At 55.3% G+C, this 15,589-nt stretch overlaps 1 protein-coding gene across 3 annotated transcripts in view; it reads right to left on the bottom strand.

The window, feature by feature from the left end:
- The window catches only part of RALGAPA2 (Ral GTPase activating protein catalytic subunit alpha 2), a 115,788-nt gene continuing 100,199 nt past the window's right edge, over positions 1–15,589 (bottom strand). The window contains exons 38-40 of one of the 3 annotated variants that reach the window (XM_065682595.1): positions 12,755–12,876; positions 4,180–4,219; positions 1–1,507 (exon numbers count right to left, since the gene is read on the bottom strand). In XM_065682595.1, coding sequence (XP_065538667.1) covers positions 4,215–4,219; positions 12,755–12,876 — 127 coding nt within the window. In that variant the 3' untranslated portion in view covers positions 1–1,507; positions 4,180–4,214. Of the gene's footprint in view, positions 1,508–4,179; positions 5,791–6,285; positions 10,916–12,754; positions 12,877–15,589 lie in introns of those variants that run through there. The other 2 variants (XR_010613416.1, XM_065682597.1) reach the window with 2 other exon arrangements.

Raw genomic sequence — 15,589 nt, 5'->3', positions numbered from 1 at the left:
TTTTGACGTCAGGAAAATACCATTTTATTTCCATCAGTGTTTCAGTTCTTCCCTGAATTAGCGATGGGTATTGCTCAGTGAGAGAAGTCTCCTGCTCAGGAGACCTCCCAAGTGATTTCAGACCATGTACCGGGTACCTCGGAGCGAGCCAGCCCTGAAAACAGCACACTGAAACGCTAGGGTTCATTTTCTGCTGTCCGTTACTGACACGCGATCAGTGGAGCCCAGGCTGGGAGGCAGCAACAGCATTCGGGCAGACCCTGAGTTTCTGTTGGGTTTGTTTCATCTTGACACCACCAGGTTCTAGCTCTGAGGCAGCAGCAGCCCTGGAACGCCGCGAGCCTGAACTGCAGCTCCTGTTGGAAGCACAGTGCCAGGAGTGCCACGGAGTGCGGGAGGACTCTGCCCACCCAACACCTGCACATCCACTTGTTCTAAGCAGCGAGGCCGCAGGGTGCGGAGCGTGGCGCGGCGGCGGTGGTCACCCGGGAGGTCGCTGCTGTGAGTCGTGGCCTCTGCTCTTCAAAGGGGACTGGGTTGAGTCTGCTCCTCCGCTTCCAGCCGCCACCGCAGCCAATGGTGCCGCAGCTGAGGAGTCGCTGCTGTCCACAGTGGGAGCCCCGCAGCTCAGAGGCTGCGCCCAGCGGGGCAGCAGCGATGGAGAGTGCCCGGGACGCTGCCACCACAGTGAGCAGACAGCACCCATGGGCAACGGGCACCAAGGACGGGAGCTGCTGCTCCACTGCGCTGCACCGGCACGATGGGCTAGGACGGCTGCTCGCACAAGGTACTGACACGTGTGACCCTGCACAAGGTACCGCAATTAAACTGGTGTTAATGGAGGTGCTGCCACTGTGTGAGGCTGGCGGCACCCTCCTGGCTCTCTGGTATTGACCTCTGTGACGATGGTTACTAATTCCCAGCTACTGGCACAGAACTGGTGCTGGATGAGCAGACAACAGCGGGGGAGCAGAGGTGGAACACGGGCTGGGCAGCATCCCCATCCTTCACCCGCTGCCCAGGGCAGAGGGGTAGTGGTTGCGTGGCCACGCATGTGAAAACCCCTCTGGGGACACGACTCCCTGACGCAGGCCCAGGTGCTGGCCGGGATGACCAACACAACGCTCTAAAGCTACGTCACGTAACAGGTACCGGCGCCGGTTCACGTCCTCTGGCTGCGACGCCAGCTCTTGTGCACTGGTGCCGGGGAGGAGATGCGCTGCTGCGGGGCTGGTGCTGCTCCAGCGGTGGGAGCACCCGGTCACCCTCCTCCGCTCTGCGCTGGAAGCCACGGAGCAGAGCACGGCGGCCACGGCCGGGCAAGGGCAGCGTCTGCCGGCACCGGAGCCGCAGGGCTGGAGAGCGGAGCCCTCGCGTCCCCCCCGCGACCCCGGAGCTCACGTGTCCGTGCGCGGGTCCCGGAGCCCGGCCCTGCCGAGCGCGCTGGGCGAGCGCCGCGCAGCCACCCCCAGGGACACCTCGAGGCCGGCGCTGGCGCTGGGGCAGCCTGGAACAGAGGAGAGCAGAGAGCGCCGTGAGGGGGCACAGAGCCGCTGAGCCGGGGGAGAGCCGGGCAGCTGCAGACAGAGCTGGGCTGGGGCAGCCTGGAGAGGAGAAGGCTCCTGAAGGGGAGACCTGAGAGCAGCTCCAGTGCCTAAAGGGGCTGCAGGGAACCTGGAGAGGGGCTTGGGACAAGGGCCTGTAGGGACAGGCCAAGGGGAATGGCTTGAACCTGCCCGAGGGGAGACTGAGCTGAGCTCTTAGGCAGAAGCTCTTCCCTGGGAGGGTGCTGAGGCGCTGGCACAGGGTGCCCAGAGAAGCTGTGGCTGCCCCATCCCTGGCAGTGCTCAAGGCCAGGTTGGACACAGGGGCTTGGAGCAAGCTGCTCCAGTGGAAGGGGTCCCTGCCCGTGGCAGGGGTTGGAGCTGGAGGAGCTTTAAAGTCTCTCAACCCAAGCCAGGCTGGGGTTCTGTGATTCTATGGAGTCTCACCCAGGCAGCTGAGGACACTTCCCAGCTTTCCTGGAGAAATGAGGAATTTCCCTTTCTCAGCTTTCAGAAGCAGGGCTCATGCAACCCCCCCAGCAGTGTCCCCCCTCTCAGTCCTGGTGCCCCGGTTGGTGCAGCCCCTGCACTGGTGGCTCCAGCAACCGCTGCACCATTGCTGCCTTGGGGAGCGGGAGCACCCATCCTGTCCGCTCACAGCTCCCACCCAACAGCTCCAAAAATGCTTCTTTCAAGCATGTGCTGTATAAAACTATTGTCTGCTGTGTCTCTAAATGCTCTCCTGTATTTGATCTGCTGCAGGGAGCTGGAAACGAGTCTCCCTAGTGTGAACGCTCTATGGGATCCTGCCCAGGAGGCATCTTGGCCCCTGATAAAAATCCCGAAGAATCCCAATCTTTTCTGATCAGTTCCACGTCCCGAACAGGACCCATCACATCAGCGACCGGCACCCCCGTGCGGGACCGTTACGTGTGGGCTGGGGTGGCTGCAGCCGCAGCTGCTGCGCTTCGTGGTTCAGCACCACCAGGTTCATTGCGGTGACTCCTCCACGGGCGCTGACGAGCAGCGGCCGCGGCTGAACCCGCAATGAGCGCGGGGTGAGGAACAACGGGTGTGAGAGGGGAGCAGGAGCCGCGGCCCGGCCCGTCCTGCGCTGCCTTCGCTCCGCAGGCTCCGTGTGCTTACACCCGGCACAGAGCCCTCGGAGGTGGCCGCGCACGGGGTGCGCTCCGCTCCCCCTGCCGGGGACCCCTCAGTCCCTGTGCTTTGGCTGGAGACCCTCAGGCCTGGGTGAGCCGGGCACCGCCGGGGCTCAGCCAACCCAGGTCCCGCTGACGGGCCCCGCCATTCACAGACCGGCGTTTGCACGTCCAAGGCAAGCTGTACCCACCGCCTTGCCCCGCCGGCCACGGGCCCGAGGGGAACGGCGCGTTAAGGAAGGGTGAAAAACCGGACTTTGCGGCACAGGCGTTCCTGCGACAACTGCGGAGCTGCCGGGCTGGGGCTGGACCAGGGCCGGGGGCTGCTGACTGCGGGGGGAGGGAAGGGCTGCGAGGGAGGGGTCGCGCTCCACATTCCTGCGGTGCGCAGCGCGGCAGATGGTCAAAATAATGCAGTTTTCACCCAACAGACGAGCTCGAGCAATATCCATGCAAGTGCAGAACAAAGCAGGGCCCGCGGCCGAGGGCCGGCGGCTGCGGGAGCGGGGAATGGGAATCGGGGAGTGAGGAGCGGGGAGCAGAGCCGGGAGCGGGGCGCAGGGCTCACTCCTCACTGTGCCCCGCAGCACCAAGCCGCACATTCCTGCAGTGCCGGCTCTCCTGGCGAGCCCCGAGCTGTGCCACCAGCCTGGAGCTCCCCAAACCGCCGTGATTGATGGGGCGGCAGCAGCTGCGGAGTGCGCCCGGCCACAAAGGAGGCAGCTCCATACAAATATTGTAATTCCACTTGCAAGCTGTCTGGCACGGGCCATAATTACTTGGCGTCTTGCAAGGGCGCTGCAGCTCCGTGCGGGGCCGGGCTCAGCCGTGCGGGGCGAGGGGGCTGCCGAGAGCCGGCGCCGCCGGTGCCGCTGCGGAAGGTGCTCCCGGGAGGCTCAGCTCCCTTCTGCAGCGATACAGAGGCGCGTTCCCTCTCCTGCTGTGTGTGCTTCAGGGGGGACCACACGGGGTGAAATCAGACGCTGTCGGCACCAGGCAGCAGCGTGGCAAACACAGAACGTTCACTCCCGACTCACGGGGGTCAGTGCTGGACGTGTACAACTCGGCAGGAGAATTTGCACAAACGGGGAGCGCATTCCCTGTTTCCGGGTGAGCCCCGCCGCGGGTGCTGCCCTGCGGCCCATTCCCGGCGGCTGCCCCATCCCCAGTCCCATCCCGTGGTGCCCTGGCCACAAACACGCACAAACGGGCCCGGCCGTGGCCAAACACTTCCCGCAGGGGCAGGTCCCGGCGCCGGCCGTGCCCGGCACAGCCGAGGGAGCAGCAGGCGCTGGGGTGGGCGCTGGGCGCCGCGGGGTGCAGGGAGCACAAGGAGATGGGGCTGAGGTGACAGACACAGGCAGAGACAGACCCGAGAGCCCCAGAGCCGCCATGCACTGAGCGCTGAGCGCAGGAGGAGCAGGAGGAGCAGGGCTGTTAGTGGTGGAGCACACGGGCGGAAGCATCGCTCTTACCTGCGGCTATCACCGTAACGAGACCGGTACTTATTCTAATCTGAAGGGAGAGAACACAACAGGCGTCAGAGCAGCAGCAGCCGAACCCGGCCACGGCATCACGGCAGCGGCACCCGGTGAGTGGCACCACCGTAAGGGCAAGCCGGGACCCAAAGTTCACCCCGGTATCCCCAGGGACCAGAGAGAAACGGGTGCCCCGGGCCTCGTCCTGCCCCAGCTGTTCTGTGGGTTGGAAACACAGGGGGGGGAAACGCTGGAACACGACGCGACCTCCAGCTCCTGCGGATGTGGTGCAGGGGGACGTCAGGCGCTTGCTTCAGTGACACCTCCAAAGACCGAATTGGGTTAAGAATCGAGGCCTCACAGATCCCCTCCCTCCCACAGGCGGCAGGCTGGGCAGCACAGGAGGTGCGCAGGGACAGTCCTGGGCACAGACCCTTCCCACCCATGGGGAGCCACTCACACAGGCAAAACCCTGCTACAGGCAGCCCTGTGCCCATCTGCGAACGCTCCGCACGTGAACGCCCATCAGAGGCCTCCATGGTCTCTTACAGGTAGAAAAGCTTTATGCAGGTGAGGGATTAAGCTCTTAAAGTATGTTCCTTGCAGCAGGGGATTAAGAATTCAGTTATTAATACAGATACAAATACACTTTAAATGCAGAGTCATCTTCTGGAGAGCTTTTATCATCTTACATCTACTGACCAGAACAAGGCTGGTTTCGTAGAATCATAGAATAGTTAGGGTTGGAAAGGACCTTAAATTCATCAAGTTCCAGCCCCCCTGCCATGGGCAGGGACACCTCCCACTAAACCATCCCACCCAGGGCATGTGCTCTAGGACAAAAGGATCTTTGAGCCATTTCTCTTCATTTCTCTGAAGCAGAGAAACTCTCCTGGAAGCAAAACAACTCCTCTAGACCACCCTTCACCATACACACATACACCCTGTACCATACACACATACACCCTACACCATACACCCTGTACCATACACACATACACCCTGCACCATACACATATACACCCTACACCACACATACACCATACACCACACACCACACACACACACACACATACACACATACACCCTGCACCATACACACATACACCCTACACCACACACACACACACATACACACATACACCCTGCACCACACATACACCCTACACCACACACACACACACACACACACACACACACACATACACCCTACACCACACACACATACACATACACACATACACCCTACACTACACACAGAGCAGTGTTGGTACTGATGGTGGACAACCAACTTGGAATTCTGTGGAGAGCAGAGGCCGGAGCCCCCAGCGCTGCGCTGCCAGCTCCAGCCCCACACCAAAGCCAGCTGAGCCCTCGCACACGTGGCAGACCGGCGCTGGGGCATCTCCCCCGGCAGCCCCCGGGGGCAGTAACGCCGGAGGGCTCCTGTCCCCCCAGCCAACCGCCCAAAGGCCCCAGCGTTTCAGTGGCTGAAGGTCAGGGTTTCTTGTGTTCAGCAGCAGCATCTCATGAGCTTCTGTTGTACGGCAGACCAGAAAGGTGGACCTCAGTGTGCAGCCCAGGCAGGTACAAACGGATCACGACACGCTGCGTGGTCGTTAAGGATTCCGAATGTTCATACTTGAGAAGGCCCACGGAGTTTTCACAGTGGCCATGACCTGTCCCGCATCAACCCCTCACAAACACGTCTGTGGCATCTTTGTCTTCCTTCCCAGTAAATCTGAAGGTAAGAAAATTCCAGAGGGAATCATAGCAGCAGTTACCTGATCCACCCAGCTCCGGGACGTGCTCTGCCCTCCCTCACAAGGAGAGGCTGAAAGCACAGGAGCAGCACCCTGAGCCTGCCTGTCCTGGGGGGTGCATTTGGAGGAAACCGCAGAATCAGAACCCCAGCCTTGTTTGGGTTGAAGGGACCTCAAAGCTCCTCCAGCTCCAGCCCCTGCCACGGGCAGGGGCCCCTTCCACTGGAGCAGCTTGCTCCAAGCCCCTGTGTCCAACCTGGCCTTGAGCACTGCCAGGGATGGGGCAGCCACAGCTTCTCTGGGCACCCTGTGCCAGCGCCTCAGCACCCTCACAGGGAAGAGCTTCTGCCTAAGAGCTCAGCTCAGTCTCCCCTCGGGCAGGTTCAAGCCATTCCCCTTGGCCTGTCCCTACAGGCCCTTGTCCCAAGCCCCTCTCCAGGTTTCCTGGAGCCCATTTAGGTACTGGAGCTGCTCTGACTTGACCCTGGCTAAAGCCTCCTTCTGGCACTGCAGTCTGCAGCAGCAACACTCTACCAGCATGGCACCAGCACTACACTGGTACTGCACTGGCACTGCACCACCACATCACTGGCACCACACCAGCACTACACCAACACTGCACTGACGTTGCACTGGCAGTACACCAGCAGTACACCAGCACTATGCTGGCACTTCACTGGCATGGCACCGGCACTAGGCTGGCACTGCATTGGCACTGTCTCAGCACTACACTGGTACTGCACTGGCACTGCACTGACAAGGCACCAGCACTGCACCAGCACTACACTGGTACTGCACTGGCACTGCACTGACAAGGCACCGGCACTGCACCAGCACTACACTGGTACTGCACTGGCATGTCACGGGCACTGCTCCTGCACTCCACCGGCACTGCACCAGAGCCCTCCTCTGTGGCTGCAGGGCTGATGTGCATCTCCACAGGGAACTGCCACTGCAGCATCAGGGCCCGTCAGGTCACACCAGTATTTCCCCATCCCGTGCTTCCAGCCGGCAGGAATCCTGCCCTGGCCATGGGCTCTGCTGTGGGTCACGGCTGCAGAGCTGCTCGGAGCCGGTCACTGGACCGGGAAGCAGCAGGAGCACAGGCTGGGCCTGGGGCTGCGCTCATCCCACTCCACTGCAGGCCCCAAGGGAGCAGTAGCCCCAGCGCTGCGCTGTGTCCTCACGGGGAGTGCAGCTGGGAGTGCAGAGAGCAGCAGCTTCCTGACCGTCCTGCACGGGGTCACCACCTGAACCAGGCCTGGTCCTCCTGCAGTGCCCTGCTTCAGCCCCTTCAATCACTGGAGTTTGGGGGTAGAGCTGATGCCACCCAGTGGCTCCTGGTACTCACCGTGACTTTGCCCTGGTTAATAACAGACCAGTTCCAACCCCTACAGGGACCATCAGAGTTTGACTGAGAAAGTATTTCTCTTTCATGTAAAAATATAAACTGTGACACTGTCAACACGCACAACTGAACCCAAAGGGTCTGAGGGCACATCCCACGGAGTACTGAGGATGCAGGCGCTCCTTTTGTTCCCTCATACAGTGCTCGAACCCCTCAGACTGCTAAATGCATGACTGATGAATTGGGAAGACTCCACAGCCCGGAAAGGGCTTCACTTGCTGCCCGAGTCCGAAAGAGGAAGAACTTTTGGCTTCCAGGGTCATCCCTGCGGCTGTAACAAGTGCTCCTGCAGCACGAGGGTGCGCTTCCACCTGGGCACCGCTTCATCGTGCAGCTAAACTGACTTTGGCAGCATCCATGTGTCAACACAGGGATCGATCCTCCTGCTTTCTCAGTTCTCTGCTCCACCTCCCCCAGCTTCTCCTCTTTGTTTAGGGCCTGGACAACCTCTGCAGTCATCTGGCACCTGCACTGCACATGCTCCTCCTCACTCGGACCTGGAAATGAGCTCGTGCTAACGACTGGACTCCTTGTGCCCCCTCCACGCCCCAGGGCAGCGCCTGTACTGGAAAAGGCCAGATTTGGCTTTGAGGTCCAAGCCCGTGTCCAAGCACCGTGTGTAGCTCCACGGCAGCATCCCCGCCATGATGACTGTGGGGCAGGGGCAGCACGGCCTCTCCTGCCAGCAGCATCCGGGATTCCCCGTGTCCCAGTCACCAGAAACTCCTCCTTCCGTTCCAGGCCGCAGAGTCACGTTGATGCAACCCACGCTCGGGTGCGCTGTGCACGCTCCAGCACCACGGCACCGCGGCTCGTTTCAGACCTGCGGGTTTTAATGTTCAGCCCCTTCTGGTTGCCTTAAAAATACACTGAAATATTACACAGAACCTGGAGAGACTTTTACTGTCTCACCCAGACCTGGCCAAACACCTACAGCTTTGCAAGGAAATGCACAAAGAAGTAAAACAAACCCCAGAAAACCCGAGCTAACCCAAGGAGAATCATTGCTCTACCAGCATTAGAAAGAACACAAGTCTGTTCAAGACAACAGGGTTGGTTTTGTTTCTGTCAAAGAGCAGATTTTAAAATGACATGGCCATTTGAAATACCCCTTTTTTCTTTGAAGTGGGGAAGATGCAGCTGGGCATCCAGCAGAAAGTGTCTTAAAATAAAGCCCCTCTCTCTTGTGGAACACTCGAGGATTTTCTACAAGGAATGCAAGTGTGTAGAAGTCCCGAGACAAAGGCAGAGCGTGTGTCACCTTTCCAAGAGAAAGGCTGCGAGCGCCGGGCTTATGTAAATCACAGGCAGGCGTCAAACCAGGAACGCTGGAAACCTCCACAGCTCCTCAACTCAAGTGTTGCTCCTGGGCAATGCTCTAACATTCATTAAAGAATCCATTTATCAACAGATAGCACATGGCAGACTTTTCCAGCACAGTTTTCCTGACGCTCCACTGAAAACGGTGCTTTAAAGCACGGAAATGGAAAGCAAGATCCTGGGATGCTTCTGCTGTGCTTCATTCCACAATAGCTGTTAGCCAAGATGCACACTCTATCCCTCCTGATAACGTCAAGCATTATGCTTTATTTTCCAAATCATTAGCATGCACAAGGATGACCTCATGGTGAACAGATGCACTTGGATATGGCAGTGATTAGATCAGTCCTCTCAGCAGTCAAGTGTGCCCGCTCCAGTTAACCCTTTGAGCACCAACTGCAAGTCCACGCTGCTGACAAGCAGAGCTGGGGGCTGTCTCCAGAGCAGGAATCTGCCCCCATGAGCCTAAAGTCCTCTTTCCCTTCCTGGCACACCTGACCGCTTCCATTTCCTAAGGGCTAACACCATTCTGGCTGCTGATCTCAAGTGAAACAGAAAACCCCAAACAACAAACCAACAAGCGCTCTTCAGTCCCAGAGGTAATTAAAGGTGGAATGCGTTTGTATCTGTTTGTGCCTGTTTCAGTTTGATGGCGCTTCTTCAGGAACACACAAGCATTTTGGTGAATAACTGCTTTTCTTTCTGGCTGAGGGAGCAAGAGCAGGAAAAGATAGCAGCTTAAACCCCGTCCCTGAACCCGAGAGAAATCTGCAGAGGGAAAGGATAAGAGTAATTCACTAGTGTTGGATTACTGAGGATTTCCTGGGCTGACTCTCAGACCCTGCCTAATTAAAATACAGCATGTAATGTACCAGTTTAACAACAAAGGCCCGAATTCTCATCTTTTGTTCCTAATCTGCACATCCCCTCAATGAGCTCAGGGATGCCCATTCTGCCTACCAGGAGGCACTTCCAGCCTTTGAGATACATGGAGCTCTCTGTGCTACGTGAGGGGAGTTTCAGACTCTGCTTCTGAAAACAGCAAGAGAGGGTCTCAACTGGATGATTTTCGTGCACCTGCGAGGCCATGTGTGGAAGGGGACAGCCAGGGCATCCTTGTAAGAAAGCCCCATCCCAGCTGAGTCCAGGGGCAGCATCCCTGGGGCACCATCAGAAAGCATAAAAGCATCGAGTTCAAATAAATAGATGACAGTTAATAACACCCCAATAACGTGTGTCATTAACAGCCAGATACGTGATTCATTTCACAAACCTGATTTGCTTCTTGTACCGTGTTGACTGCTAAAAACAAACTTCAGTTTAATAAACAGCACACTTACTCACTGCCCCTTTCTCTTGCGCACGCGTATATGCAGCGATGACAGGATTCCAATTAACTGGTATTAAGATCGGAGGAAAATTCATCTGAATTTTATCTGAAAAGTTTAAGCTGGGCAGCTGCCTTGCTACTGGAGAAGGGGAAGCACAGACCTGTGTCAGCTCCACTCATTCACTGCTCTGGGATTCATTTTTTCCATTTCAGAACAGAAATTCCCCTCTCACATGGACAGAAACACCATCCCTGATCCTCAAGCAACAGACAGCCTGCTCTGCAGGTGCAGGGCAGGTGAGTCTAAGCCTGGAGGAGGTCTAAGTGCCCGTGGCTGTGTGCTGGAGAACACAGAGCAGTGCTGCTCATGGCTGAGACCGTCCTGCCTGCCCCCACTGCGCCCACGCTGACAGCAGCTCCAGAAGAGTTTTACATCCCTTCCTATTCCTAATCACCAGCAGGGATGAAGGGATGCTGCAAACCTGGTCCAGTTGCACCTGAGCTGGTGCGTTCTTTATTTCTGGATGCTGCTGGTAGCATCCCCCCAGTCTATGCCACAGCAAAGGGGGGAAAATGCCGAGGGATGCGTGGGATCTGTGCACAGCGCTAGACAAGGTTGTGGGAGGGGAACTTGCCGTGCAGCGGCTGCTGCCTGGGCCTGAGCTTTGCAGTTTGCATTCAGCATCCTTGCTCCTTGGGCAAGTGACGGCAAAAACATCCTAATGGTAACCCCCAACCGGGCTCTCGGGAACATCCCACTACAGATGCGAGTAAATCACTGGGTAAGGTGAGGAAAGTCTCTGAAGCAAAGGGGTTGATGCCAGAAATCGGAACCAGCCTCCAGTTTTTTGTGACATAAATTCTGCCGGTTGGAAGTCCAAAACCCAGGACCTGACTGTGGCAGGGTTTACTCTGAAAAACAAATAAAATCCTGAAATCACAAAACCACATTCAGGTGCTACTGGTTTAACACTGCTCTGGCAAACTAAAGTACGTATTAGGAAACGTCTTAAATAGTTTTGATATAGAAAACGTATCAGAGACTTCAGAAAGTACAACTCCGGCATTACCAAATGACTGTGTCCTTGCTTGTCAACCTGAATTCATAGATAATACGATCACTGTGTGCCGCAAGAAGAATGTGAAAGCGAAATACAATTACGCACAGAGCAAAGCAGTTAAAATACACCCATGGAGCTGCACTTTGATTTGCTGATGCGTCAACAGATAGTGATTCACAGCGCGAACAACACTGGCACGCAGGCTCCACGTCTATTGAAACCCATCATTTTTTTTTGTCTCAGACTTCTGGCAGAGTGTATAAAAGAATTTAATTCACAGCTGTTCTACTTTTTAATGTAGAAAACATTAATCAAAGCTTTAAGTTATAAGCTTTTCTAATGTTGTTTAGTATTCCAGTTCAGCAGAGATCAATAGAGGCCATCGCTGTGTTTCTTGACGCCTCTCCAGGAAGCGGAGGCGCGATTATGTTAATGGCCCAGCTCCCCTCTCCTCCTGCCAGCTTGCTTATCTCCACTGCCTGCTGCCTGCTGCTGCTGGCCACCAGCACCGGCCCTGCAGCCTTCTCTTATCTCCCAACAAAGCTCCGGGAGCTCCAGGACCGGAGCCAGTAACGTTAAACAATGGTGCACGCCTGATTTTATTTGTAAGTGATTTATTTTGGTAAATTTAATTTCTTCCTTCAATTTTTCAGTTTAGATGGAAGATATTTGCTAACAAGTCAGGCTAAAGAGAAATAGAGCAGATGTCCTGCAACATTTAGACAGGTTTGAAATAATCTATTAAACAATCCAAAAGAGGAGCAGGGAGTAATGAGAAAGTGCCAGTTTCCCCTCTGAGTGTAAAAAAGGGATTAAGGAATCTTTGTTAGGGAGTCCATCACACGGGGACCGTGCACTTTTTGGAGGCTGGAAAAACACATCTCGGGGGCACTGGAAATCTGCATTTCAGAGTCAAAGCTGCCTTTCAGGAGGCGTTTATTTAAACCCAATTAACACAGCAAAGCAGCAGTTTGTGTCTTACTGGCTGCTCACCAGCATCCAAGCTCACAGAGCTCAGCATTACACCTCCATCTTCCAGCAAGGCTGATGAGTGCTGATCAGCATTCATGTGTGAGTATCTACATACATATATACACACACACACATACACGTATGTGCATCCTTCTATACATTACCCCAACCCAAGCAGGCTCCAGGCCAGGTGTGGGAAGGCAGTCTGACCATGTATATTGAAGGGATCTGTTAGCATACTGCTGGCTGCTGTGGCTTCTGCGCAGAGCACCGCTCTTACATTTCTTGTGCATTAATCCCTGACCCTGGTATCTCGGCAGCATAATCCCCATTTAGCATTAGTAGCAACGGCTTCTACTGCGAGGAACTCTTTCTCGATAAGTAAGCACCGATTCAGGCATAGCTTTTGAACAACATATTCCCAGCTCAGCAAGAAACCCACCCTCCTGAATGGACCAGAGCACATTACTGAGAGAAAGTTCATTAACCTTGCTAGATTCGGGGGTTAACAGGATAGCTGAAGAAAGGAGCAGAGTGAATAGCTCTGATGCAAAACAAATTAAAATGAATGTCATCATTCCTTTTGATATTCATTAGTTGATTCAGGGGAAGAATGGTCGTCTTAAATTTGCAAGCATTTATCTACAAAAAACAGGTGTACATCTGCTGCTCAAGTGCTTCTTAGTGCTAAAGAGAAGAATAACGTGCAGAGACTCACCAGTTCCACCGAGGGAGTAGCTGGGAGAGGGAGAAAAGACCTGAGCGGCAAAATCCTCAAATGTCATTACTTCTTTATGGTTCTGGATTATTGCTTCGAGATACAGAGCTCGTTCCTCGTAACTGCAACGACCACGTTAAGGAAATGTGTGTGCAGGGTTACATGCTGTTACACAGAGTCCACCAACACCAGCACTTCAGACCGACAGCCACACGAACCAGGCTGTTCACAGCCACGGCAAAGAGAGGACCAAACCCACCCGCTGCTGCTTAACAGTTCTGAACACACTTAATGGCTTGAAACTAAGGGTAGAACCTTTTAGCTCCGTGAATGCAAAGTGGTGACTCGGTAGACCTGAGGGACTGCTGCGGCTACTGCGAGCAGAGGCAAGCCCCAGGACTGCAGGTTTGTTTACACCAAACCCCAGCTTAACAGACAAGCTGCGGCACTACGGAGTTTCCAGTACACGACATTCCCACCACAGCCACCCTGCCAGGCTAGGAAAAAATACTGGATTGGAGAAACAAGCTGCAGGACAGAGGGAGAACACCCCCAACACCCCCCCCCCCTTATTTCCAGCCCCATTTATTTGATCACTGTAGTTCTTAAAAGAAATTAGCTGTAATAAACCCAGCCCCTGAAAGCGTGCGGTTTGTCTGTAGGCAAGTGCTGGAAGGTGCAACCTTCTGTATCCTAAATAAGCCATGCACATTGGAAGAACTCACCCCAGCACTCGCATGCATTATAGTCTGCATAATGCAGACAACAAAGCGATCTAACATCAAGACTATTGCCTTTTAATTAAAACGCGGCAACCTGGAACACACAGCATTCAAATGTGTAATCAAAAACCAGTCACCAATAAAACTTACAAGCGTAACAAGCTGAAGCAACTTTCCAGCTGTCTTAATAGGACCCCTGCTTGCGGCAGCTTTTCACAGCGGAGAAAGCAAATCTCTCCCTTTGTGTGCAGCTTCTGTTTTCTCAGAAGGTGAATCAGAGGCTTCCAATAACAGGATAACGCCTGAAACAAACCTACAAGGGGCTGCAGCACCTCGCATATGACTTTCTGCATTACCGCTCGCAGGAGCCACTCTGCGGTCTCATTCTCTGTTCCCTCGTGTAAAACAAAAGTTTCAGACCCTCATTATTGTGTCTGTGTGACTGGAAGCGCGTTCTAACGCGGCCAGCGGGAGCAAAGGCCAAGTGAAATGTGGAAACTAGGAGTAGCGAGAGCAACGCAGTGACAACACGACGCAGGTGAGGGTTTACAGCTGAAAAGCATTGCTAATTCCTGGTGAGGTGCCGTTCGTGACTTCCATCACATTAGCAACGCCCTGGAGCAGTGGTCAGAAACCCCCGGGGTAAAGCAGTGTCCTGGTACCGTGGAGCGCGGGCACGAGCCGGGCGGCGCGCACGATCCTGCCCGTGACAAGGGGCGAGCAAGGGAGCCCGCAGAGCGCCCTTCCCGGGAGCAGGGAGCGAGGGGATGGGCACGAGGGCAGCCCCGCACCCCCGAGAGCCGTGCTACGGGCGGGAGGATGCCCCCGGCCACACAAAGGACCAGGAGAAACCCAGCCAACGCGCTGGGCAGCTGCAGGAAACAGCGGAGAGCTGAGCGGAAGCCAAGCTCCAGAGAGCTGCAGCGGCTTCGGAGGAACATCCCCATTCCCAGATTCACAGAACCCCAGCCTGGGTTGGGTTGGGTTGGGGGGACCTTAAAGCTCCTCCAGCTCCAACCCCTGCCCCGGGCAGGGACCCCTTCCACTGGAGCAGCTTGCTCCAAGCCCCTGTGTCCAGCCTGGCCTTGGCAGATGGAGAGCTGACAGCAGTACGTGCACACCACAGCTCGGTGAGGGAGACCCCCCCTTGACCATCACCTTCCTCAGCTGGGCACACCCCTCGCGCCTGTCCCGGGCTCCCCACAGCACAACTGCCAGGACCACCACAGCCTGATCTAGAAAGCATCAAGTCACCGCAGGAAATTAAACTAAACTGCTGTCTCTGTGGTAATACGTACATGGATTAGGGAAAACGGTTTGGAATGATTAAAAAAAAACCCCAAACTGAAGTTTTACCAAAGTTTAGGAATTCTAATGGAGGCATCAGGAACATGACGAACGGGCTGTGAAGCACCCTCCAAAAAGTACCTCCAGCCTGTATGTACAGGTCAGGAAACAGCGCGGCATCACAAGTACCACATCGTCTCTCACACAAAACCTTTGTAACTTGAGTTGAGCTGCTTGTCTGCAAACAAACCCGCTGCTCTGCTGCTCACTTGTGTTCGTGTCAGTCTTCTGCCACCACCACCCTCATCTCCTGCCAGACACTTGGGAGTCCCAAGTGACGTGCTTTGAGGATCTGAGAGAATAAACGTAACGTACCCAGAGAATAAGATGGACGGGGGTGGAGAAGACTTGGCATTTCAACGCTGTTCGTACAGGAGTGGTCCCAGATCCTGATTTTCACTTGCAGCCTGAAAAAGCTTCACGTTTATCCCCACGTCAGAGCACGTTCCTCCAGAGAGTCACTAGGGCGAGATGTGACCTGTCAAACTGCAGCCCGTGTATATCTGCTGTGCTATTGTCCTTAAGAACAGTGGTGGGATTTTACTGACTTACATGTGTTCAGATGTTAAACTGCATCTTCTTACTGTTCTGTGGGGAAACACGTAGAATCAGCTAGGTTGGAAAAGACCAAGTCCAAGATCAAGTCCACGTGCATCCACCTTCCAGATGGAGGATCAGAAGAAGACAGAAGGTAGAACTCTTTGACAAGGCACCAGGCAGTGCGAGGCTCTGACCTACAAGCATCACTTCCATATCTAACCTCTAC

This window comes from Lathamus discolor, chromosome 5 (assembly GCF_037157495.1).
Source record: "Lathamus discolor isolate bLatDis1 chromosome 5, bLatDis1.hap1, whole genome shotgun sequence".
Classification (NCBI taxonomy): domain Eukaryota; kingdom Metazoa; phylum Chordata; class Aves; order Psittaciformes; family Psittacidae; genus Lathamus; species Lathamus discolor.
This window is presented reverse-complemented; position numbering and strand designations above follow the sequence as displayed.